This window comes from Cucurbita moschata, unplaced genomic scaffold (genome assembly GCF_002738365.1).
Source record: "Cucurbita moschata cultivar Rifu unplaced genomic scaffold, Cmos_1.0 Cmo_Scf00019, whole genome shotgun sequence".
Taxonomy (NCBI): Eukaryota; Viridiplantae; Streptophyta; class Magnoliopsida; order Cucurbitales; family Cucurbitaceae; genus Cucurbita; species Cucurbita moschata.
In genome coordinates this window covers 3,383,624-3,407,033 of record NW_019268535.1, presented here as the reverse complement: position 1 = coordinate 3,407,033, position 23,410 = coordinate 3,383,624, and the positions used below count along the sequence as shown (strand labels likewise).

The 23,410-nt window shown below is 38.2% G+C and overlaps 4 protein-coding genes and 1 non-coding gene across 7 annotated transcripts; 2 read left to right on the top strand and 3 right to left on the bottom strand.

Annotated features, from left to right (window-relative positions):
* The first annotated feature begins 1,387 nt into the window (after window positions 1-1,387).
* LOC111456681 (putative germin-like protein 2-1) lies at window positions 1,388-3,457 on the top strand. Its single transcript, XM_023098655.1, has 2 exons — window positions 1,388-1,624; window positions 2,676-3,457. Exons 1-2 carry the CDS (start codon window positions 1,507-1,509, stop codon window positions 3,209-3,211), a joined length of 654 nt encoding a protein of 217 aa, XP_022954423.1. The 5' UTR covers window positions 1,388-1,506; the 3' UTR covers window positions 3,212-3,457.
* A 784-nt stretch (window positions 3,458-4,241) lies between these two features.
* Window positions 4,242-11,256, bottom strand: LOC111456679 (histidinol dehydrogenase, chloroplastic). Of its 3 annotated transcripts, none has more exons than XM_023098651.1 (15): window positions 11,094-11,256; window positions 10,808-10,966; window positions 10,223-10,344; window positions 10,090-10,142; window positions 9,917-9,989; window positions 9,635-9,736; window positions 9,450-9,551; window positions 8,888-8,959; window positions 8,677-8,739; window positions 8,510-8,551; window positions 7,994-8,053; window positions 6,402-6,512; window positions 5,966-6,136; window positions 5,345-5,435; window positions 4,242-4,749 (listed from the first exon to the last, which is right to left on the bottom strand). In XM_023098651.1, exons 2-15 carry the CDS (start codon window positions 10,932-10,934, stop codon window positions 4,466-4,468), a joined length of 1,473 nt encoding a protein of 490 aa, XP_022954419.1. In that variant the 5' UTR covers window positions 10,935-10,966; window positions 11,094-11,256; the 3' UTR covers window positions 4,242-4,465. The 3 variants fall into 3 exon arrangements, with proteins under 3 accessions (XP_022954419.1, XP_022954421.1, XP_022954420.1); XM_023098653.1 differs by having other exon boundaries at window positions 10,808-10,926; window positions 11,094-11,255; XM_023098652.1 differs by having other exon boundaries at window positions 10,808-10,940; window positions 11,094-11,206.
* Window positions 11,257-12,332: 1,076 nt separating this feature from the next.
* LOC111456678 lies at window positions 12,333-17,189 on the bottom strand. Its single transcript, XM_023098649.1, has 5 exons — window positions 16,788-17,189; window positions 15,307-15,519; window positions 15,087-15,235; window positions 14,105-14,173; window positions 12,333-13,847 (listed from the first exon to the last, which is right to left on the bottom strand). The coding sequence occupies exons 1-5, from the start codon at window positions 17,010-17,012 to the stop codon at window positions 12,428-12,430; spliced, it is 2,076 nt and encodes a 691-aa protein (XP_022954417.1). The 5' UTR covers window positions 17,013-17,189; the 3' UTR covers window positions 12,333-12,427.
* Window positions 17,190-18,725: 1,536 nt separating this feature from the next.
* On the bottom strand, window positions 18,726-22,725 carry LOC111456677 (probable LRR receptor-like serine/threonine-protein kinase At4g20940). Its single transcript, XM_023098648.1, has 3 exons — window positions 21,148-22,725; window positions 19,523-21,067; window positions 18,726-19,444 (listed from the first exon to the last, which is right to left on the bottom strand). The coding sequence occupies exons 1-3, from the start codon at window positions 22,205-22,207 to the stop codon at window positions 18,864-18,866; spliced, it is 3,186 nt and encodes a 1,061-aa protein (XP_022954416.1). The 5' UTR covers window positions 22,208-22,725; the 3' UTR covers window positions 18,726-18,863.
* Window positions 22,726-23,162: 437 nt separating this feature from the next.
* LOC111457340 lies at window positions 23,163-23,265 on the top strand. Its single transcript, XR_002712920.1, has one exon. It is a non-coding gene; the product is annotated as a U6 spliceosomal RNA (small nuclear RNA).
* Window positions 23,266-23,410: the final 145 nt, after the last annotated feature.

Below are 23,410 nucleotides of genomic sequence, written 5' to 3'. Positions count from 1 at the left end.
ATTCTCGCAAATATAGCTAAAAATGATCGAGAATTGCATATAAAAGATTAAAACACAATATCGATTTAGCTCATCTTGATATCAATATAGTAAAAAGTCACAGTTAAAAACTATAGTAATAAACATCATATCAATTTAGCTCATCATAATATCAATATGACCAAAAATCATAGATTAAGGTTGAAAATGTTAACTCTCGATCTAAATCTCAATATTGATAAGAGTTGAGCTCTCGTAGTACTTGCAAATATGGTTAAAGCAAATATCCTCTAAATCTTCTTCTTCCTTAACATCACTTCATCTAACTTCATTTGATTTATGAAAATGACCCCTATAAAAATGACCCCTAATTATGTACAGGACTAGACCGAATACCCTTTCTGGAGCAATCGAATTACGAGATAGAATTACGGAATTTGAGAGTGAGGTTCATAGTTAACTCTCATTACCCTAATCACATGAAATCTATAATTAGAGATTTTTATGAATTGATTATGATTCCAAAGAAGCAAAAATATCTTACGTTCTACAACTTCCATAAACATTATTTCAAGCTCAACGATAAATATTCTAATCTGTAATCTTTTGATAAATATGTATATTTTAACCCAATTGAAAACAAATTGCAAATATAATTTCACTGACATTTAGAAAACAGATTCTAAGAACAGCTTACCAAAACCAATAAAAGAGTTAACAATAAGAAGAATTGACTTATTCATGAAGATACCCATCAAGGAATGACAGCTGATTATGGCTTTGTGAATACAAAAGGGAGGATGGGTCCACATGTTCCCTACATGTGAGTGCGCATGGGAAAGAGCCATAACTTTATTCCTTTCTAATAGCCAACAAAAATCAGATTTTTGGGTCACTCCTATCTTAACATTTCCTTCACATATTCTAAGATGAAACTAAACATCACAGTTATAGCCTCACGCTTAGTCCTTTGAGGCACCAAAAAAAGACTTTGTCGACTGATTTTCAGAGCCTAAAAAGATAGCCCAAGCTCACCGTTAGCAGATGTTGTCCACTTTGGCCCATTACGTATTGCCGTACGTCTCACGGTTTTAAAACGTGTCTGTTAGGGAAAGGTTTCCACACTGTTACAAGGAATGCTTTGTTCCCCTTTCCAACCGATGTGGGATCTCACAATCCGTCCCCGACCCCTCAGGGGCTCAACATCCTGGTTGGCACACCACTCAATGTCTAGCTCTAATACCATTTGTAATTGCTCAAGCCTATCGCTAGTAGATACTGTCTGCTTTTGCCCGTTACGTATCGCCGTCAATCTCACGAGTTTAAAACACGTCTACTAAGAAAAGGTTTGCACACTGTTACAAGAAATACTTCGTCTTTTTGCACCCAATTTCTCAATTTCTTCCTATAAATACCTCAGTTTCTTGGTTCCTTCTCTAACAAACTAAACATTGAGTAAATTTGACTCAATATCACCTTTTGTTCTTTCAAGCCAAACATCCATACCCTTTCTTTTCCTTGTTTATTATGGCCAGTTCTGCTTGTATATTGGCTATTTCATTACTAGCATTAGTTGTCTTTATTGCCTTGGCATCTGATCAGAGTCCTATTCAAGATTTCTGTGTAGCAAATAATGGAAGTACAGGTATCTATTTGATCTCCCCTGTTCTTCCCTTGTTTTAACATATTTATCTGAGTTGCTAGTAAGATAGATTGAACTGGAAACGGTTCAGGAGTCTTACTAGCACCATCTAGGACATGTCGAGAGAAAGAAGAACATCTTCTTATTCTCTAAATCCTCGGAAACCTCTAGCTTAGCTACATGTTTTTTGCCTATTTCTACAGCATAACCAACCGACGTATAATACTAATCAGTAATCATATTCATTCCTGCTAATGCATCTCATTTGTGCTCTTTATTCCAATAACTGTCATGTGAAGATAAATATTCTAACCCCCTAGTTTCTCCTTCCTTCTTTCATACTTGCATCCATGTCACATTTGTGAAGGATTATGAGATCCCACGTCGGTTGGTGAGGAGAGCGAAACATTCTTCATAAGGGTGTGGAAACCTCTCCCTTGTAGACACGTTTTAAAAACCTTGAGGGAAAGCCTGAAAGGGAAAACCCAGAGAGGATAATATCTGTTAGCAGTGGGCTTGGACTGTTACAAATGATATCTAAGTCAGATACTAGGCGATGTGCCAGCGACGAGACTGAGCCCCGGTGGACACGAGGCAGTGTGCCGGCAAGGACGTTGGGCCCCAAAGGGAGGTGGGATTGGGGGGTCCCACATCAATTGAAGAAGGGAACGAGTGCCAGCGAGGATGCTAGGCCCCGAAGAGGGTGGATTATGAGATCCCACATTTGGGGAGGAGAACGAAACATTTTTTATAAGGGTGTGAAAACCTCTTCCTAGCAGACATATTTTAAAAACCTTGAGGGGAAGCCCAAAAGGAAAAACCCAAAGAAAATAATATCGGCTATCGGTGGGCTTGGGCTTGGGCTTGGGCTTGGGCTATTACAAGGATAATCATGATATGCTTTCTTTCTAAGTTATTTGTCATCATTATCAGAAAAAAATAAAGTTTCTTAGATGCTGTCCTTTTCCATGATTCTGCTAGCACTTCACTAATTTTTCTTCTTCTTGTGAATCCAATCACTAAAGCATCTGATATTGTTAGCAACTGATTGCAGTGTTACTAAATGGACTAACCTGCAAGGACCCAAAGGAAGTTGTAGCCGATGACTTTTCCTTCAGCGGACTTCACCTTGCAGCTAACACATCAAATGCACTGGGGTGTCATGTGACTCCAGTTACTCCATCAGAAATGCCAGGACTCAACACTCTTGGCCTCTCCATTGTTAGAATAGACTATGCACCACAAGGTCTCAACCCTCTACACACACATCCTCGAGCTTCCGAGATATTGGTTGTCTTGGAAGGCAGCTTAGAAGTCGGATTCATCACATCGTTTCCTGAAAATCGACATATAGGGAAAGTGTTACAAAAGGGAGATGCATTTGTCTTCCCTGTTGGTCTCGTTCACTACCAGAGAAATCCAGGTCCTACCAATGCAGTTGCTATTGCTGCTCTTAGCAGCCAGAACCCTGGAGTGATTATAGTTGCAAATGCAGTATTTGGGTCTATTCCAAATATTTCCAGTAACATTCTAGAGAAATCTTTTCAAATCAATAAAAAGGCTATTGGCTACCTTCAAACTAAGTTCTAGATTAGAAAGCTACAAATCAGAATGACAGAAGAGTTGATACTTGAAATTGTTCTATAGTATCATTTAGTCTGCTAGCTTGTCATATGCAGTCCAGGCATTGAATTTTTCTAAAAGAAATATCATTTGCAGTTCAAGTGCATCTCTTATTTAGGTTCCATAATACTAGCAGAATGTGAAAATAGCTCAAGAAGCAACAGCCAAGGAAGTATAATAAAGAAACAAGAAAGACATGGAATTACAAAGCCACTCTTTGTTAACTGTTCTTATATATGTTGGTAATCTCTGGAAGTTTATCTTATCCAACAAAGAATGGGCGCTTGGCTATCCCTAGGGGCATCAGCACTTTCCTTTCTGTGATTTTTGCAGGTCGTCCTTTCAACAGAGACAAAAAGATGCTTATTCTCCACTTTACTAGAGCATCTTTTTGGAATCTAATATAGAAAACTAAACTTTCTTTTCTTGTAGACTCATCTTTGCTTCGAACAATTACAATGTTTCTCTTAAAAAAATTAGGAAGATTATTCTCTTATCTCCTTTGGCTTTGGGCTTGGCGTTTTTTTCCTCTTTTTTTTTTTTAATTATATTTTTGGATAAGAAAGTGAAAACATTTCATTGATATATGAAATAGATGCAAAAAGTCCAATCGAAAATATAATTACAAAAACACCTCCACTGAGCTTTGAGGTTGATCAAACTATAATTACAAAAGAGAGGATAATGTTTACTCCATAAAATAGTAAGGTAAATAGTAGATCAATGAGACACTCGATGCTGTATTGCTTATCAATGAAGATGCGAGCATTCCTTTCCAACCATAAATTCGATAAGAAAGCAAATAAAAAGTAGTGCCGAAGTACCTTTTTCACCTCCATGGAAGAGTGTCCAATGATGGCCTCTCCTCCTTTATTGTAATCTTACATTGATGTAATCGTTTCTTAAAGAAAAAGACGGTAAGTAACGGTAATTACCATACCAGGTGATACGGTATCAACCAAACCAAGTGCAGTGTTTAACAGCCTGAAACCTCTCCAAGAGATGGAATTTTGAAATCACAAATATAAAGATAAATGTTGTAAAGGTTGCTTCCTTCTAATGGTGTTTATACACTCTGACATCTCAAAGTTCAAGAGTCATTGATCAATGTTATCTTACAACAAACAGCAGCCAAAAAAGTAGTTATAGTTCCCTGATGAATAGTCAAAATCGAAAGTTTGAATTTTCCATAAATAGGCACTACATAAGGTATCTTGACGATCACCTTGAGGTTGAGATCTGCCTGGCTTCAATATCCTTCAATCGAAGACTTACAGCTCTTTTATGGGCATCTAGGCCCTCAACTTCAGCCATTTTTTCGACATAGGGGCCAAGTTTTCTTAAGCCTTCCTCTGTCAAAGACTGTATTGTCATGTATTTTAAGAACGAGTCAAGTGAAACTCCACCATACATTCGTGCATAACCATAGGTTGGAAGAACATGATTTGTCCCACTTGCATAATCCCCCACGCTTTCTGGGGTCCATGGCCCCAAGAAAACAGAACCTGCAAGATAAAAACAAAGTTCATTAGGTAGGACATGCCATTATAGTTAAAAAGTGTCTAAGCTGTCAACTACAATTAACCAATGTCAACAAACAGGAATCTGGCTATGCCTATATCCAATAACGAGCCACGACTAACTCTATATAGGCAAGATTGGCTTGATATAACAACCGACTTGTGTTTACAAACTCTGGACCTAATTTGTATTTAGCAGTTTCATGGTATACTTGAGAGAGTAAGCTCCAAGGGAACAATTGAACTGAATTTGAGTTTGATAAATGTTACTATGTTCTTTTACAGTCTAAGAAACACGAGATAGATAATATTTCAGATCTCAGACAGTTTTAACGGTGTAAAATATGTGAGAGTTACTCTAGTAGTATCCTACCAAATCCTTTTGTAACTATTGTCACTCAAAGGTTATAGCCGAATGGAGATCTAGACTCTGATATAGCTCCATAATTTTTTATTGAGAGCTGCTGTTTCGTAACTTTCTTTAAATATATATACAAACCCCTCTAGTAATAATAGCCTAAAAGCTAGTAAAGTGTCGAGTACAAGCTTGAACATAATATAAACAACTCTCAGAAGATACCTGCATTCTGAATGAAACTCTCCCACTTTTCTGCATCCTTGACATTAATTATCAAATGTTCAGGTGCATATAAGTTTGAAAAAGAGACTGCCTGAGAATCAAAACAACCTATACTTAGTTCCAAAAAACATGAGATGGTGTAGAGATTCTGAAATAATAATTTAGCAAAAATCCAATAACAGGCAGATTCGTCAAGCACATATTTGAACTGACGGTATATGTACTAAATCTTCATGCAGAAACAAACCCAATTTAGAGTAAAGAAAATTTCCAGGAATTCTTTGTTGCTACTTGTTAGTTAGAAACACGTTATTAGATTACGTCTATAGATTCCCTTGGTATAGCAATAGCAGTAGTATTATTTTTCTTCCCTCTAACATTAATAGTGGCAGTCAAAACTGAAAGTAAGGCTAAATATCAACTAAATAACAATATATTTCTGGACACACCTTACATCAATATTGATACGACCAATTTAAACAATGCATGACTGATTTATTTTTACTTTCTTGTTCCATATGTTTAAGTTGTGTAAGTTTCCATGATTAACCAAAACCTCTCGTTTACATCAGCATTTCCTTACGTGGATGCAATTCAAGTCATTTATCCAAGATAACAAACCTCAACCATATCACGAGCAAACACAGTAAAACTGTGGCTCAGTGCTTTTGAAGCAAACTCTCCCCTTGGAAGACTTTTACATTGTTTGCTGAGTTCCTCTTCAATAGCTTTAAGATCCACACCATCACCAGAAATTACAAGAACTACCTGACTGTCAGGGCCATGCTCGGCCTGCATATTATTTGCAGAAATGTCAGGCGTAGATAATCGTCAACCACACTCAAAAAGAAATGAATCAGACAAAGTTTCTCTTATGCTAGTCGAACAATCACAACCAGGGATGACATAAAAGAGAACTCACTTGTCAATTGCATGCAACACAAGAGAATAAGAAAAAGCTTCTTTCACATAATTGTTGTCCAAATGTGAAGTATAATCTAGAGGAGTTTTGTGCTCCTATGCTATAGGAAACAGGGGAAGTTTAATAACTAATAACCTGGGAAAGTAGATCTGCTGCTATATGAACTGGGCTGGCATATCTATCAGCAATAACCAGAACTTCTGAAGGGCCCGCAGGCATATCAATTGAGATCATAGCTTCACTATTCTGTCCCAGAAAAAAATTGGCCAAATAGTTAAAATGACTATCAAACTTCTATGAAATAGAGGTTCTTAATTTTTTTTTTTTTTTTCTTTCAATTTTGAAGAACAAATTGATTATAAAATAACAATTTGAGTGCATGACAAGCCAATGTTTTTATAATCTTCATCTAAGAAACACAACCGACATTTGTTAACACAACAGATGAGTTAGATCCTCGTTGTACAAAGTCAATATAGGTCTAACATCTTTTTACACACACATTGAACACTTGATAAGCATACTAAATATAAATAATAAGGACAAAAAAGAAAATCAAACTAGAAATTAATCCCACAAAGCAAGATGACAACAAGTTATCTTTCAGCTTCAAAGAATTGAACAAATCTCTGAATTTAGGTTTCCAAATCCATCCCATCAAAAAAATTGTATTTTGTTTTCTTTGTCTATGGAGAGTCACTCCTAAGTGACGGTTATAGTTTTGGATTTTGAGTTTTTGAAGCCTATTTGGTCAAATTGTTACTACGACCTTTCAAAAGTTACTAATTCATTCACTCTCACAATTTTTATGGAGGAAGTCTCTGCAGAGACAAGAAGAAGAAGAAGAAACATTTTCCAGTAAGAGTATTTTCATTGAAATGAAACTTTAACGTTTTCCATCCAAAACTTCGGTATTTTTTGAAGGTTGGAGATATTTTTTAAACTTTTAAAAAGTTCGAAGGTATTATTGAAATGAAACTGTAACGCTTTCCATCCAAAATTTAACAATAAAGGTTTTTTGAGCATTTTGTTCTAAAGATCATAAGTATTATTTGAGCTTTTTGAAGTGAGCATCAGTAGCTCCGGAACATGATAGGGCAGAGAGACGTTTTGTTCTAAAGATCATAAGTATTATTTGAACTTTTTAAAGTTAGCATCAGTAGCTCTGGAACATGATAGGGCAGAGAGACGATGGGTAATGCTTTCTCATCCTCGTCCCTGCTCTCCAAATCATAATCAACCCATGTAAACGTCCATTAAATTGGTCGGGGATCATGTAGGATTCCTGGAATTTTTCCTTCATTTAGTAAGACTTTCGGCCGTCAGAATTCTCTTTTTTGGTGGGTGGGGGTGGGGGGCATATATAAACTATATGATTATAGTACTATTTTCTAGGATAGGAGATCACGGCTGAGTACAAAGACAAGGGAATGCATTCCCAATCCCTGTCCTCCGAATAAAATGGAAAACAAATTTCTTATCCTCATTTAAAATGGAAATACCTGCCCTGCTCAAGGCAAGTCCCCATGGGGCCAGTCCCATGGAAAATTTTGACTCCTCTAAACAAGACCATTATTGCATCAAAGGGATCAACAATAGGGAATCCTCCTTTTTTGAACATTAATTCTCATGAATAAGAAACTACGATATTATTAGATGTTCTTCAGGTCCCCCATGTAAATAAATTTAAAACGTAGGAAAATGAAAAACACAAAAAGGAATCATACTTGAAGAATCATTTTGGCAGCTGTTACATATTGATTACCAGGGCCAAATATTTTCTCAACCTGCAATCAAAGAAGCAATTAACTCTGAAGGAAGCTCAACCAAAATATATTTTCATAAAATATATATTTATATATATCCCACAGCATATTTATATATAAACATGAACGCAATTTGACGAAAATATATCAGAATTAATCAAGAAAAAATAGATTGATTATTATCAAATATAGTGCCAAATTATTTTTTAATATGCATTACCACGAAATGACTACTACACAAGGCATTACTATCCCATGTTTCAGATATTCAAGACTTAAAGACCCTATTTCTTGCTTGAGAGTGCTACAATCCATTCACTGAAGTTCTCACTCTATAAGGGATATTTATATGCTTCTGTTTCAAGTATTACAGACAAGAAATCTGTGAGAAACAACTGACTTGGCTATAAATAAACGAATTCTAACTCTACATGGTAAATGCTCGTCAGAATGACACAAAATTCAATAAAGTATTACCTTAGGGCAAGATTCTGTCCCCCAAGCCATAGCTGAGATAGCCTACAAATTAAGAAGAGCCCAGCACTCACAAAAATATTAATTTTTGACATCTAATATCACAAATTAAACTCAACCATCTGTCTATCTAATACATATTCTATATGTAGCAAAAGTTGTTTACAGACCTGAGCTCCTCCGGCCTTAAGAATGTGAGTCACACCAGCCTTCTTAGCACAATAGAGCACCTCCTAAAGAAATTGACATCGGTCAGTCCCTTTACATGTAATAATTGAAAAGAAATATGTTTCAGTTAGTGCTAGGTTTTGTATTTATTTATTTATTTTATTTTATCCCAAGACATGATAAACTTGAAGCACGTAAGGGTAAAGCAAATACCTTGCATATGCTGCCATCCTGACTGGGAGGTGTTGCAAGAACCACAGTTCCACAACCAGCAATCTGAGCAGGCTGGTGCCAATAAACAAATGTCAAATGATGCATCTGGTAACTTATACATCAACCATATTTACTAATGAGGAATGAGTATGAAGACACATCGAAATGAAATATCTAGAAATGAGAATAAAATTTGTGTTGCAATGATATTGTTCATTGATGCACAATATAAATCAAGTTTAAACTAGTGTGGTATTTCACCTAAAGTTTAAAGTTAAAAGTATGTAGGCAGTATAGAGAGAGAAAAGAAAGTAGAGAGACTCACAAATATGAGAGTGGCATTCCTTACCTTCAAGATCAACAGGAATGACTCTCAATTTTGGGGTGAGGCACAAATTGTGAATCATTGCCCATTTTTATAAGTTCAGTACACAATGAAGATATAACAAGAGAAAATGGGTGTCATTCCCTAGTTCTCATTCCTAACAGGTAAACATGTCAAAAAGTAGAATTGTTCATGATCATCCTTGGCAACTAATATCCTACGGCACTGGTAACTTACAATTGCGAGCATCAAAGCCGTAGATGGTAAAACAGCAGTTCCCCCCGGAACGTAGAGACCAACAGAAGCAATGCTTCTTGCCACCCGTTTGCATTTTACTCCCTGAAATATTTGTGCAAAAAGCTTATAACATATATTATAAGCTCATATTTTGAATAAGATAACAAATTATGAAGCAAAATTACAGGCATATTCTCAACACTTTTTTCAGCCGATATCTGAGCAGCATGAAATGCGTATATATTGTCATAAGCTACATCAAATGCTTCTTTGACAGCTGCATCAAGCTGTGTGAACGTAAAAATTTCCAATGTCAAATCATTTTATCAACAAGAAAACTGCAAAGAAAAACTCAAGATGTCCAATTCAATGTAACTCCTAAAGAGAAAAAAAAAATTGAAATTCATCTCCCAGTGTAAATGAATAATTAGTTAAAATGTGTAGATGCTGAATTTATCCACAATTACCTCAGGCTCTGGCAGGTCAGAGACACTAACAACAGTCTCTTTGAGTTCAACTTTGTCAAACTTTGCAGTATAGCTGCAAAATATGCAAATTTAGAGAGGTTATATCTACACACATGTCAAATGATTCACAGCAATACAAATATGATGAAAACTAAAAACAAAGAACCACCTACTCTCTAACTGCAGCATCGCCTCTGTTTCGAACATCATCAACAATGGGCTGGACCTAAACATAGAATTTAAAATCAGATGTTTCAAACAGAAACTGAAGTGATAGGAATATGACAAATAGCAAATTAAACTCACCACGCCAAATATTGAAGAAAAATCAATACGAGGGCGAGCCTTTAAACTAGTGACAGCATCATGATTAAGTTCAGATAACTTATAAGACTTCATTGCACACTTTATGCCTTTACTCAAAGTTCCTGTTAGAAACAAAAGACCATACAGAGTGAAGGATAAAAAGGAGCAACCAGGAAGACATGAAGAGGCACAAAATTTTCAACAAAGTCCATTTAAACCACAGCCAGAATTGGAAGCTAAAAACTATTCAGCCTTCAATAATTTGTTATAAACAAAGCTCCTAATCGAAAATAACTTACTCTGCATAGCTCCTCTTAGGTGGTTAAAATCTAGAAAATATTAGAATGACGACAATTGTATCTAGGTAACACTAAGAATTCTGAGTGGTTAAAATCGAAAATCTAGATATTGGAATATTTAGGTAACACTAAGAATTGACTAACCATCGTCCTCAAAAGCCATTTCCAATTTCTTGTTTAATCAAATGCAATCAATATAAATTTCTACAGAATTTACTCCTAAACCTCGTTCACCATATTCACACACAAGGTGTAGGAAAGCATAGACAAAAATACAGAACCATACCTCCAGGAAGGTAAGAAGTCCGGAAAGAAGCAGATTTCGGAACACGCAGAGTTCGAAAATTCCGCGTTAAACGTTGTTGAACCAAGCAATTACACCTCCAATTCAAGCTTATAATCTGACTGTCCATAATCACCTTCAATCAGATTGATCAGAGTGCGGCTTCATAAATTAGTGAAATATATACATAAAACATCAGAAAGTTTACGAACACTGTAACAGCTAACAAAAATGAAAACAAAAAATCACTCCGGATAGAAATAAACCGAAGAATGATTTCAGGCATTACCAGCGGAGATGGACTTCGTCGGAGGCAGCTAGAACACGGCGGAGCCGACGATGATCGTACAAGATTCTGTGCCCCAAAATGAGCGAGTGTAAAGAGATCCAGAGCAGCGGACGGCGCCGGTGACAGAAGAAAGAGACCACAAAATTCTGTGTAAAAAATGAATATTTTTTTCTTAATTAAATTAAATTTTATTTTCTATTTTCTATAAGGAATTTAAGAACAATTTAATTTTAAATTATTTTCTTAAGTTTTAAGTTTGACCGAACCCATGCTCTCTTCGAAAAATAGAAAATTTTAAACAAATTCTTAATAATAATAAAAATAAAGTTGTTAATAAAAATAAAATTGTTATTATTATTATTATTATTATTCATATTCCTTGTTTTCCTAAATTTTTCTCTAATTATTTAAAAAGAATTGTACGAAATTTATTTCAATACGACTTTGAAAGAAAAATAATTTTTTTAGGTAATTTTAATCTAAATTGAATAAATTATTGAACGTTAGGATTTATATTAATATCATTATTAGCGTAGGGGTAAAGTTATTGATTTTTTTATTGGGGGAAAATAATTTGTTTTTAATATAAGAAAAATATATATTGGAATTATTTTAAATTATTTTAATTATCTTTTTTTAAGTACTATAAATTTCAGATACCTTAGAATTGTAAGAGTTTTTTTTTTTTTTTTTTTTTTAGTAATTTTAATAAAAATCTCAAATTTAAAAAAATCCAAAGAAATAGATTTCTTACCTTTTTTTTTTAACTATAATTTTGTTAGTTTGTTTTTTTTTTAAAAGAAGCATTTAAAAAAACAAAAGTAAAACTTTTTTCACCGTTTAATTTGCATTTTAAGAACATTACCAAAATAAAATAAAACTAACATGATTAATTTTAATGCATTTCCTTTATAAATTAGATTATATGGTTTTTTTCCCAAAAAAAAAGTTCACAAATAAAGTATCCAGAGGAGGGTATAATGGGTATTTTGTATTAGTATAAGAAGGGTTAATCGGTATTTTGATAAAATAAAATAAAATAAAATAAAATATCTTGAGGAGGGTATAATGGGTATTTTGATCATTTTAAGAACATTATCAAAATAAAATAAAATAAAACTAACATGATTAATTTTAATGCAATTTCATTAAAATGAAATTATATGATTTTTTTTTACCCAAAAAAATTCCAAAAATAAAGTATCTAGAGGAGGGTATAATGGGTATTTTGTATTTGTATATAAGAAGCTTCCTTCACAAAAATTATTTACAACCAAAAAAAACATCTGAAAATGTGAAAAGGAGATAGTTTTTTTTTTTTTTTTAATAACATTCTAGCTCTCTTGATGATGCACTGTTATCTCTTGGAATACTTGCAATCTGCTACTCCTCATCAAGTTCACATTCTCTCCACCCATGGCGGCCGGAAATGGCAACGAGCGGCGGTTATCCATCGTGTCGACCATAGGCTGTTGATCGAAGTATAAAGGGCGTCGAATTGCTGGATTTGTCGATGAAACGACGTCGACCGAGTCGTCTTCGACCTGTTGAATGTTGCTTGGACTGTTGTTCTTGTGGAGTATATTGATATTGGAATTCAGATTCTCATCATTGAACTCCTCCTCTTCATTTTCACTGCTCCAATGGCCGAAGCAATCAACTCGACGACCTCCTCCGCTCGACGATGTTGCTTCGGTAGTATGATCTTCTTCCCTCTCGTCGTCGTCGTCGTCGTCTTCTTCTTCAACTAAATCTGCCCAACTCTTCTTCTCACCAACTGTTGATGAATTCTGCTTGATCTTCTGATCGTCGTCTTCCTTTACGATCCGGTCGTACGACATTGCAACGTCCTCGTACTCGATATCTTCACAAGAATTCTGCTTCCAATCATCAAGATCTTGAGGTTCATTGAGTTCAAATCTTTGAATATTTTCGGTGTTCATCCGAGGCTCGAATGAAAGTTTTCTACTCCGAGGCAAACCTCGAAAGCACTCGGTCGCCTTTCTCGAACATCCTCCTCTGTTAATACCCCACGAACAACTCCTCGGTTGTGTAAATGGAACTTCGAGTTCAACAGCAGCAATGAGAGCTGTAGACTTATACTTCGTCTTATAATTCGATGTCGTTCGAGTTCCTTCCGATTCAGAACAAGCATCATCATCTACAAGAAGACTACTCGAACCATAAGTTGTTGTTGTTCCTTTTCGCTGCCTCCGGTGTCGAGTATCGAATTCCCAAAAGGAGTTTTTCGGTTGAGTGAATGGAACTTCGATGTTTCGTCTCAGTCGAGTCGGAGACGAATATAATGAGCTGCAGTTGAAACTCTCATCTTGGTTATAGGATGCCTTCATTTTGATGGGAATAATGCTTGAGTTACTTTTCACTAGCTTTTCATTGCAACACAGATAATTATGTCGATGATCGTCCCGAATATGTTCATTTACGTCATCGTCCGGAGTCCACATTGTCGATGCAGTGACACGAGAAGAAACAGAAGACGGCGGCCGAGCTCTAGCAGTCGAGGTTATCGTCGTCACGGTGCTGTTATCGTCTCCAGTCTTTAATTCTTTTTCAGCCAGCATATGAGATGCACGTTCAAATGATTTGGCATATGATTCTTCCATTGGCTTGCCTCCAGAAGAAGCTCTAACAGACTGAAGCAGAAATTTCGCTTCCACGAGTCGATTCGTAAGGATCAAACATATTGCAAGATTGCATTTTTTGTTGTTGTCTGACTCGAGCGACAACGCTCGCCTGTAAAACGACACGTACTACTTTCTTAAGTCATGTCCAAAACATCCTTAAAAACATAGTAACACAACAAAAGGGACAGTATCTTTAGATGTCAAAACAAAAACTAGCTTTTAGAGGTTAAAGTCTTGGTAGTTATGAACTAATGTTGCCTTGGATGTTGGAAAAAACATGACAAAATCTAGCTCATACAAGCAGGTCACAAGAGTAAGAATCTAAACCACAATGGATTGTAGTATACCAACACGATATCGACTTACCGGTAATAGTCTTCGGCGACATAGACGTTGTCCAGCTGCAAGAAAGCCCAGGCCAAGTTTCCAAGAACTCTGAGTTGGACAAAAGAGCTCGTGTCAGTGTTAAGAATCACGGATCTTCACAATAGTATGATATTGTCCACTTTGAGCATTATTAGCTCTCATGGCTTTGCTTCTGGGCTTCCCCAAAAGGCTTCTGGGCTTCCTTACTTATAAACTCATTATCATTTCCTATATTAGTCGATGTGGAACTCCCTCCCAACAATCCTCCCCCTCGAACAAAGTACACTATAGAGCCTCCCCCGAGGTCTATGGAGCCCTTGAATAGCCTCCCCTTAATCGAGGTTCGACTCCCTCTCTGGAGTTCTCGAACAAAGTAAACCCTTTGTTCGACACTTGAGTCATTTTTTATTACCCCTCCTCGAACAAAGTACACTATAGAGCCTCCCTTGAGGCCTGTGGAGTCCTCGAACAGCCTCCCCTTAATCGAGGCTTGACTCCTTCTTTGGAGTCCTCGAACAAAGTACATCCTTTGTTCGACACTTGAGTCACTTTTGACCACCTCCCCTCGAACAAAGTACACTATAAAGCCTCCCTTGAGGCCTATGGAACCCTCAAACAACCTCCCCTTAATCGAGGCTCGACTCCTTCTCTGGAGTTCTCAAACAAAGTACACTATTTATTCGACACTTGAGTCACTTTTGACTACACTTTCGAGGCTAGCAACTTCTTTGTTCGATAGTTGAGAATTCTATTGACATAGTTAAGTTAAGGGCATGACTCTGATACTAGGTTAGGAATCACGAATTTCCACAATGGTATGATATTGTCCACTTTAAGCATAAACCCTCGTGGCGTTCCTTACTTATAAACCTATGATCATTCCCGAAATTAGCCAACATGGGACTCCCTCCCAACAATCCTCAACAGTCAGTCCAATACTGAACCGATCAAGAAAAGAACGAAAAACAAACTCGATACCTACCTCGATTTCTCTTGCTCGATGGTAATTTGCACCTTCTTCCCTTGGGATCTCGCGGCCTTCGTCCTCTTCCCTCCGAAAACCGTGCCTTCTTCGATTTGTTTAAGTTTGCATTGAAGCATATCAATCTCTTCTCGTATCCTTCCAGATCTCTGCAAGAACACACAACATGAAATACTGTCTTCTTCTTTACAATAACCAAAATAACAAAAGAAGTTCTTGCCTTGTATAATTCAATCAAGACATTGTCAATAGATTCCTGAGCATCGTAAGGACAGAGATGGCGAAACGATCTGATCGCCTCGATCGCTTCGTCGGACCGGTCCAATTGCTTCATCACTACAGCCATGTCTTTCAGTGCACTGTCCACTCGATCCCCGGCGTTTATCGCCGCCCAAAACAGAGAAACAGCCTTACCCGGATCTTTGTCTATCAACTGCAGAACCAAAAATGGCCTGAGATTCATCATTTCCATGCAATGTGTTCATTTGGAAGAACACCCCTACCACAAGCCTACTGCTAAGCCCGCTACTAACCGATATTATCTTTTTTGGGCTTTCCTTTTCGGACTTACGCTCAAGATTTTTAAAATGCATCTAGTAGAGAGAGGTTTTCACACCCTTTTGTTCTCCTCTCCAACCGACGTGGGATCTCACAATTCACCCCCTTCAAAGCTTTGTTCTCCGACACAACCGAGGTGGGATCTCACAATCCACCCACCTTCAGGGTTTTGTTCTTCTCCCCAACCAAGGTGGGATCTTACAATCCACCCACACCCCTAAGGGTGTTTCGTTCTCCTTCCCAACCGAGGTGGGAACTCACAATCCTCCCCCCTTCAGGGCTTCGTTCTCCTCCCCAACCGAGGTGGGATCTCACAATTCACCCACACCCCTAAGGGTGTTTCGTTTTCCTTCCCAACCGATGTGGGAACTCACAATCCTCCCCCCTTCAAGGCTTCGTTCTCCTCCCCAACCGATGTGGGATCTCACAATCCACTCCCCCTTCAGGGCGCTTAGTTCTCCTCCCCAACCGATGTGGGATCTCACAAATCCAACCCCCTCTTCAGGGCTTTGTTCTCCTACCCAACCGAGGTGGAATCTCACAATCCACCCCCCTTCAAGGTTTTGTTCTCCTCCCCAACCGAGGTGGGATCTCACAATCCACCTACACCCCTAAGGGTGTTTCGTTCTCCTCCCCAACCGATGTGGGATCTCACAATTCACCCCTCAGGACCCAGCATCCTCGCTGACACTCGTTCCTTTCTCCAATCAATGTGGGACCCTTAACAAATCCACCCCCTTTGGAGCCAGCGTCCTTAATGGCACACTACCTCGTGTCTACCCCTTCGAGGAACAACCTCCTCGTTGGCACATCGTTCAATGTCTAACTCTGATACCATTTGTAACAGCCTAAGCCCAAGCCCTCCGCTAGCAGATATTGTCTTCTTTGGGCTTTCCCTTTCGGGCTTACACCCTTATAAATAACGTTTCGTTCTCCTCCCCAATGGACGTGGAATCTCACACATTTCTTTAGGTTTCTAATAAGCTCAATCAAACCCCACATGATCCACTTTCTTATAGACTAAACAAACCCAATGATCATAAAGAAACAAAGAACCAGAAACTTCAAATCACAAAAACAGAGCAAAATTCCGTAGTAATCAACAAAAGAACTCAAACCCAAAATTCAAAACTTTACACAAACCTGAACTTGCTTCGCCTTAACATAGGGAGAGTCCCCAGAGGGAACTTTATGAATGACATGAAAAAGATCAGGTTTGTTGACAGAATTGGGTGTCGATCTTTTCCTCTCTGAAAACGCCGCCGTTTGCGGTGACCGGAAAGGCCTCGATTTCCACGACGGCGAAGGGGTAGAAAATCCCCTGCCGGGTAAGTTGTTCTTGCCGCTGTTCATCCACATGGGTGGCATAATCCCCTCACAAATTCCACTGAATTTTCCCGAGAAAATTTTCGCTTTCACTTTCTCGCCCAAGAAAAACAAGTTTTCTTTTGTGGGTTTTAAATTTTCCTTCTTGGGTTAGAACACTTCTTCTTCTTTGAATCTTGCATGGGATTATTCTGGTTAGAACAAATACGGAGAGAAGCGATGATGATGTCCTGTGAGTGGGGAGAAGAAGAAAAAATAAAAATAAAAGTAGCCGTTTTATTAATTACTAGCCGTTGAAAATTTCAATTACTCCACACGTGTCGAGTCTGAAGTAAACGGGTCGGGTCGGGTCGGGTCACTTTCCGGGTTCGGGTTTTTTTTTTTTTTTTTTTAAAAAGTTCAATAATAGCTCGAGTAGTTCATCATTTGCTGCAATTCCACTCCCAAAAAACTTGATACTCATGAGCTGATTCTGTCAAATCCTACATTGGGCGTTCAATTTTCAATTTGTGAAGCAAAACCAAGATCTAAGTGGCCCGATCCGCGAACCCGAACTGTTCTCTAGTCGACTCGAATTTGTGATCGTGATTGCGAAATTTGTAAGATTAGATCCTTGAAGTATTACGTTATCCACCAACCCAGAAAGGATCGTTGGGAGAGGAGTCCCACGTAAGAGGAAAATCATGGTTTGTAAGTAAGAAACATTATCTTCATTCGTACGAAACATTTTGAAGAAACTAAAAGCAAAGCCATAAGAGTTTATGATATGGACCACGACCAAGGAATTTCCATACCTCAAGATCCAATGATAAGGACGAGAGCCAAGAAGCTACAACAAACCTTATACACTTATATTCAAGTTAGGGTGAGCTCATCAAAAGAAATTCTAAAAGACGTGGAGACCTCGCTTATATGTTGTGCAAAGTTGAGCTTCAAGAAAGAGATGAATTAAATGCACTCTAAGTTGCATTTAATGAACTAAGTTGAATTTATGAAACTAGTCTAAGGATAACTAATAAGCACATTTCATTCGTTATACTATTTAATTATAATTTAATTTCTCATTTACTAGCTCATTTAATTTGGAAGTTATGTATCACATAGGTTAAGGTTGTACAGGCTATATAGCCTTCTTTTCTCTGGGTAGAAACATCAGATTTTGGAATTAAGAATATAATTTCTATTTTAGCTTTGTTGAGAGCTAAGTTTTTCTTTGCAAATTCTTGTGTCTAGAACTTGTATGCTAGAGTCATTCAAGTAGTATTGATCAAATCTCTTGTTGAGTGATTCGAATCACAAGTTCAGAAACGAGTTTTTTTTACTCTTGATCTTAATCATCAAGGTAATCCGCTCCATACTTTCCCTTGGATTGATTTCCATATAAGTTTATGCTCAACATTAACAATAATCGTACTATTGTGGAGGCTTGTAATTCCTAATATAATATCAGAGTCATGTCCTTAACTTAGTCATGGCTATAGAATTCTCAAGTGACGAATAAAAAAGTTGTGAGCTTCGAAGGTATAGTCAAAAGTGACTCAAATGTCGAATAAATGATGTACTTTGGTCGAGTGCTCCAGAAGAGTCAAGCCTTGATTAAGGGGAAGCTGTTTGAGGGCTCCCTAAGTCTCTGGGAGGCTCTATGACATCATATATAAAACCATGAACCAAACGACCACTTGCGAGCCGGAAAAACACCAGACAAGACAAGCAAACAAACAAAAATGCCCTTGGCAGGGTCAAAAAATTCCATAGTTGAAGGGACAAAAGGTGGAAATTCCTTGTATTAATCAAAGCATGTTTTTTTTTTTTTTTTTTTTACAACTGATTACACTCACAAGGTGAGCTAAACTGAGACTTCATCTAATTCAGAAATGAGAAGCTAATGAGAAACTATATGGACGAAAGATCTTCATATATCGTCTTGATACCTGGTCGTTCTGATACGGTTCGAATACATCGTAAAGCTATACCGAGCACTTCCTTCATACCCTTCTCTGCTACTGCATTGCTCATTTCCGACAACAATTTCGTATCGAAACAATCAGATCCCCGTCCTTCGGCCACCCGTAAACGCACCCAATCTGTTAGATCGACCCCTCCCTCTTCACCCGAGATCACATCACCAGCACATCTTCCAGTCAGAAGTTCCAACAGCAACACTCCAAATGCATACACATCAGACTTGAAGGATGGCTGTGGCTTCTTCGAAGCTGCCAACTCCGGGGCACGATATCCTAACACCCCGGCGTCAAGAATCTGTTCGACAGTGCCAGCGTTAGTCATGAGACGATGAAGGCAGTAATCAGCTATACGAGCATTCAGGTCTGCTCCATCTAGTAGTACATTCGTTGCCTTAAGGTTCCCGTGTGGAACAGCTCGATCGAAATGGAGATAGTTCAGGCCACGTGCAATATCAACGGCTATCTTGAGTCTTTGAGCCCATGTCAATGGTCGTTTTCGTCCCGGACGATCTGCAATCAAGTTTTGTTATTTGCAGGAAACGATTCAAACTCGAAGCAAGAAAGAATCATCTGAAAGATCAATCTTACCATATAAAAAGACTGCGAGATTTCCGAGCGAGATATAGTCCGAAAGAATGAGCTTCTCAAGCTGTGTAGGACCCCAATAATACCCTCTCAAGCCAACAATGTTCGGATGTCTGATATTCGCGAACTTTTTCGCTTCCTTAGCAAATTCCTTTCTCGGCTTCGCTACACCTTCTCTTAACCACTTAACCGTTAAGAACATCCCGCTCTCGAGTGTCGCCCTGTAGGACGTGCCATGGCTGCTTCTCCCCAACACTTCAGCTGGAGCTCTGGATAGTTCCTCTGGTGTCAATGAGATCGAATCATCAAGAAAATGAATCTCACCAACCAAACGATCAGGCGATCTCACGTCCAGTCTACCAAGGTTTTCACCAGTAAACGAATCACCCGACTCAGGTGACCAAGTAAAATGACTACTTTTAGCTGGGGAGAAACCAGTTCCTGCAGCTAGTTTCTCGTCCAGGCTGATTATCTCAGACGACGACCCTTTCCTCGATGTCACGAGGTCCTCAGCCGAAACAACCAAATTGCTACCGGTTCCAGCTCCACCGATGCCAGCGGAGCTAAGAGAACTACGCCTCTGAACGTCCTTAGCTGTGGCAAGCTCGGGCAGATTCTTCCTTGATATACAAATATAATGAAAGAAGATAGCAAGGAGTATAATAATAACCAATGCAATCACACATGAAACTATTATGATTACTTTAACAATTGTGTTCATTTTCCTTCTCCCTGTTCTAACATCTGGACTATCACTCGATCCCGAACCATTTCGAAGAATCAGTCTTGAATTTCCAGGAAAGAACGAAGAACGTGGAAAGGTTTCCAGATTTTCGGGGACCAATCCCGAGAGATCATTAAACGAAACATTGAAGTTCCGAATATTGCTCGACAAGTTGCTCGGAAGGGGCCCTGTGAAGTGATTTTGTGATATATCCAACGAGATCAAAGCACTCAGATCGGACATCGACGTAGGCAACGATCCCGAAAAGTTGTTTCCAGCAATATTCAGCAATGTAAGATCAGTTAAAGAAACAAATTCATCAGGGAAATAGCCACCGAGCTGATTATGAGAAAGATCGAGAACGTTAAGGTTCGCTCGACCCGGTGAAGGAAGCGAGAACTTAACCGTGCCACGAAGTAAATTATTATCCAAATAGAGCTCTTCCAAAGTGGGCATTGTGAGTAAATCAGCTAACAAAGGTCCATCGAACTGATTCGAGCTCAGATCAAGGACTCGAAGCTTCGGATACTTCGTAATAGCACTCGTAAGTGAACTACTCAGAGTATTATGAGACAAGTTTAGAAAATTTAACCGTAAGAACTGCAGAGATGCGCCGGGGATAGGCCCGTTCAAAAGATTTTGACTGAGATCAAGGAATTCGATGTTCCCCCACTTGATCATTCTTGTTAAATTTCCCTCAAATTTGTTGTTCGAGAGATCAAGCACGACACAACTTCCAGTCAGCAATGGAAGTTCACCCATAAGCTGATTCGACGACAGATTGAGTATGCGTAGCGTGGTCGACGTGATCATACTTATTGGCCCTGAGCGATACATTACTCCATAAGTGCTTAATCAAACTAGAATCACATAAAACTATGAAAAAGAAGATATGGTTCGATACCTGAGAGGTTGTTGCCACTCAAATCGAGCTCAGTTAAAACCGAAGCATCGCCTTTCAATAGATTATTCGGAATAGCTCCCGAAAATCTGTTGTTGCTAAGCTTCAAGATTTGAAGATCATACACGAAACTAAAACCGGGTAGCTCGCCGGAAAGCTGATTGTAGCTTAAATCCAATGTTTTCAAGTTTTCGAACACCGATAACTCGCCTCCAGTGACCAACGATCCCGTAAGCTGGTTATGACTAAGGTTTAAATACTTGATAGTATCAGAAAGTTTAGGCAAAAACTTCCCATGCTCCATATCAGAGCTCATTAGCATGTTGCTACTAAAATCAACATAACTGACTTCCGAAAGAAGAAAAAAATCGACATCGAGCGTGCCATCGAGCATATTACCATGCAAGTCAAGCACCTCAAGATCTGAAATAAGCTCGAAATCTTTCGGAATCCTCTTAGTAAAGCCATTAAAAGATAGATTCAAATAAACCAAGTTCATCAGCTTAGTCAATGCCGTAGGAAGCGACCCCGAAAACGAGTTACGACTCAAATCCAACGAACGGATTGATCGAAGACCAACAATCGGATCAAGAGTACCAGAGAAGTTGTTCCCAGCTAATGATATGTTTTGCAAGCCAGTTAACTTGCCAATCCCCTGAGGTAAAGACGACGAAAACAGGTTATTCGAGACATCAAAGAACTCGAGGCTTCGAAACTCGGCTATATTGTCGGGTATCTTCCCCGTTATCGAGTTGTTCGACAAGGAAAGCTTTACAAGTTTTGTGAGATTCGAAAAAACACTCAAATCTACATCAGCTGAAAGGCTCAAACTCTCCAAAACCACTCCACCAACACTTCCATTGCTGCAAACAATCCCATTCCAAGAAGAAGGACAGCCATTAAAATCAATGGACTCCTCATTCCATGAACTAAGAACAAACCCTGTTGGGTCATGCTTGATACCCTTCTTGAACTCAAGCAGAGCCAAGATATCTTGTGAAGGGAGCTGAGCCACAGTAGATACCAACAAGAATGATACCACCAAAATCCTAATGGCTATCATTTCAAGCTACTCAAAGAGGCAAAGATTCTTAGAACAAATGAACACAAAATTCAACAAAAAATGCAGAATCTCAATGGGTTTCCAAGAACAGCCACAGACATTCTAATAGATTCAGAGATTTCAGCACAGAAAATGGAGGATTTCCCCCACAAAAACCCCTTTACAGAGTAATGCAGCGATACCCATAAACAAAATCCACAAGAAAAAGAACAAAATCTTGGGATTACAGAGAAACAAAGAGCATAAATCAATAAGAACAACAAACCCAGAAAGAAGAACAGAGAAATGGGTATTCAAACAAGGAATTAGACGGCATTAAAGAAGATGGGGCTCAAAGATTTACACACAAAAACCCTAAAACAAGAGTTCATTAAGGTGTTTAACGGAGAAACGATGAAAAATGGGGTTGTCTTCGCACTCAGACGCCCTGTTTAGTGAAGCGAATGCATGTGAGTGATGCGAAGAAGAACCCCACAGTGATTAAGCAATTTTGGGGAGAAAAATGAATTAATGGGAGAAATCAAATATAAAATAATTTAGATTCCTTCTTTTGAGGAGGCTCAGTGTCAGTTTATCAGACACCAAACAGTACGCGGGAAAATGGTGTAGAAATTCGTGAGTAAATGCTCTATTTACCCGCCATTGTCGAAATTTTAGCTGATTGAGCTATGTTATGTTAATTATAAACGATCGGTATAGGTCATTGAAGCGGTAAGATTGCAAGGTTCGAAAGGCTAAGTTTTACTCGGTATGCAATTTTATTTTCTGCTCCAACAAATTTAACTTAAACAAATAAGTTGGGTCACTCTCGATTATGAAACTTTTTGCAAGGAAGCTCGATGTTAAACTTGTAACAACTTAGATTCACCGCTAACAGACATGATTCTCTTTGAGATTTCTCTTACGGGCTTCCTCTCAAAGCTTTAAAACGCGTCTGTTGTGGGAAGATTTCCACTCCCTTATAAAGGGTGTCCGTTAAAATTGGAACGATACAGACAAGATTAGCATAGCCCCTACGCAAGGATGACACGCACAACTTAAGACCATGACACATGCATAGCAGAGTGTATTTATTTTCTTAGACTTAAGTTAGAATAGAATGTTTTTAACTTAAACACTTATTTATTTTATTTAGTGTCGTTTTAAAGATGTTTTCGAAACGCGTAAGTCAATGACTATGTTTTAACATAAACGATATGTTTT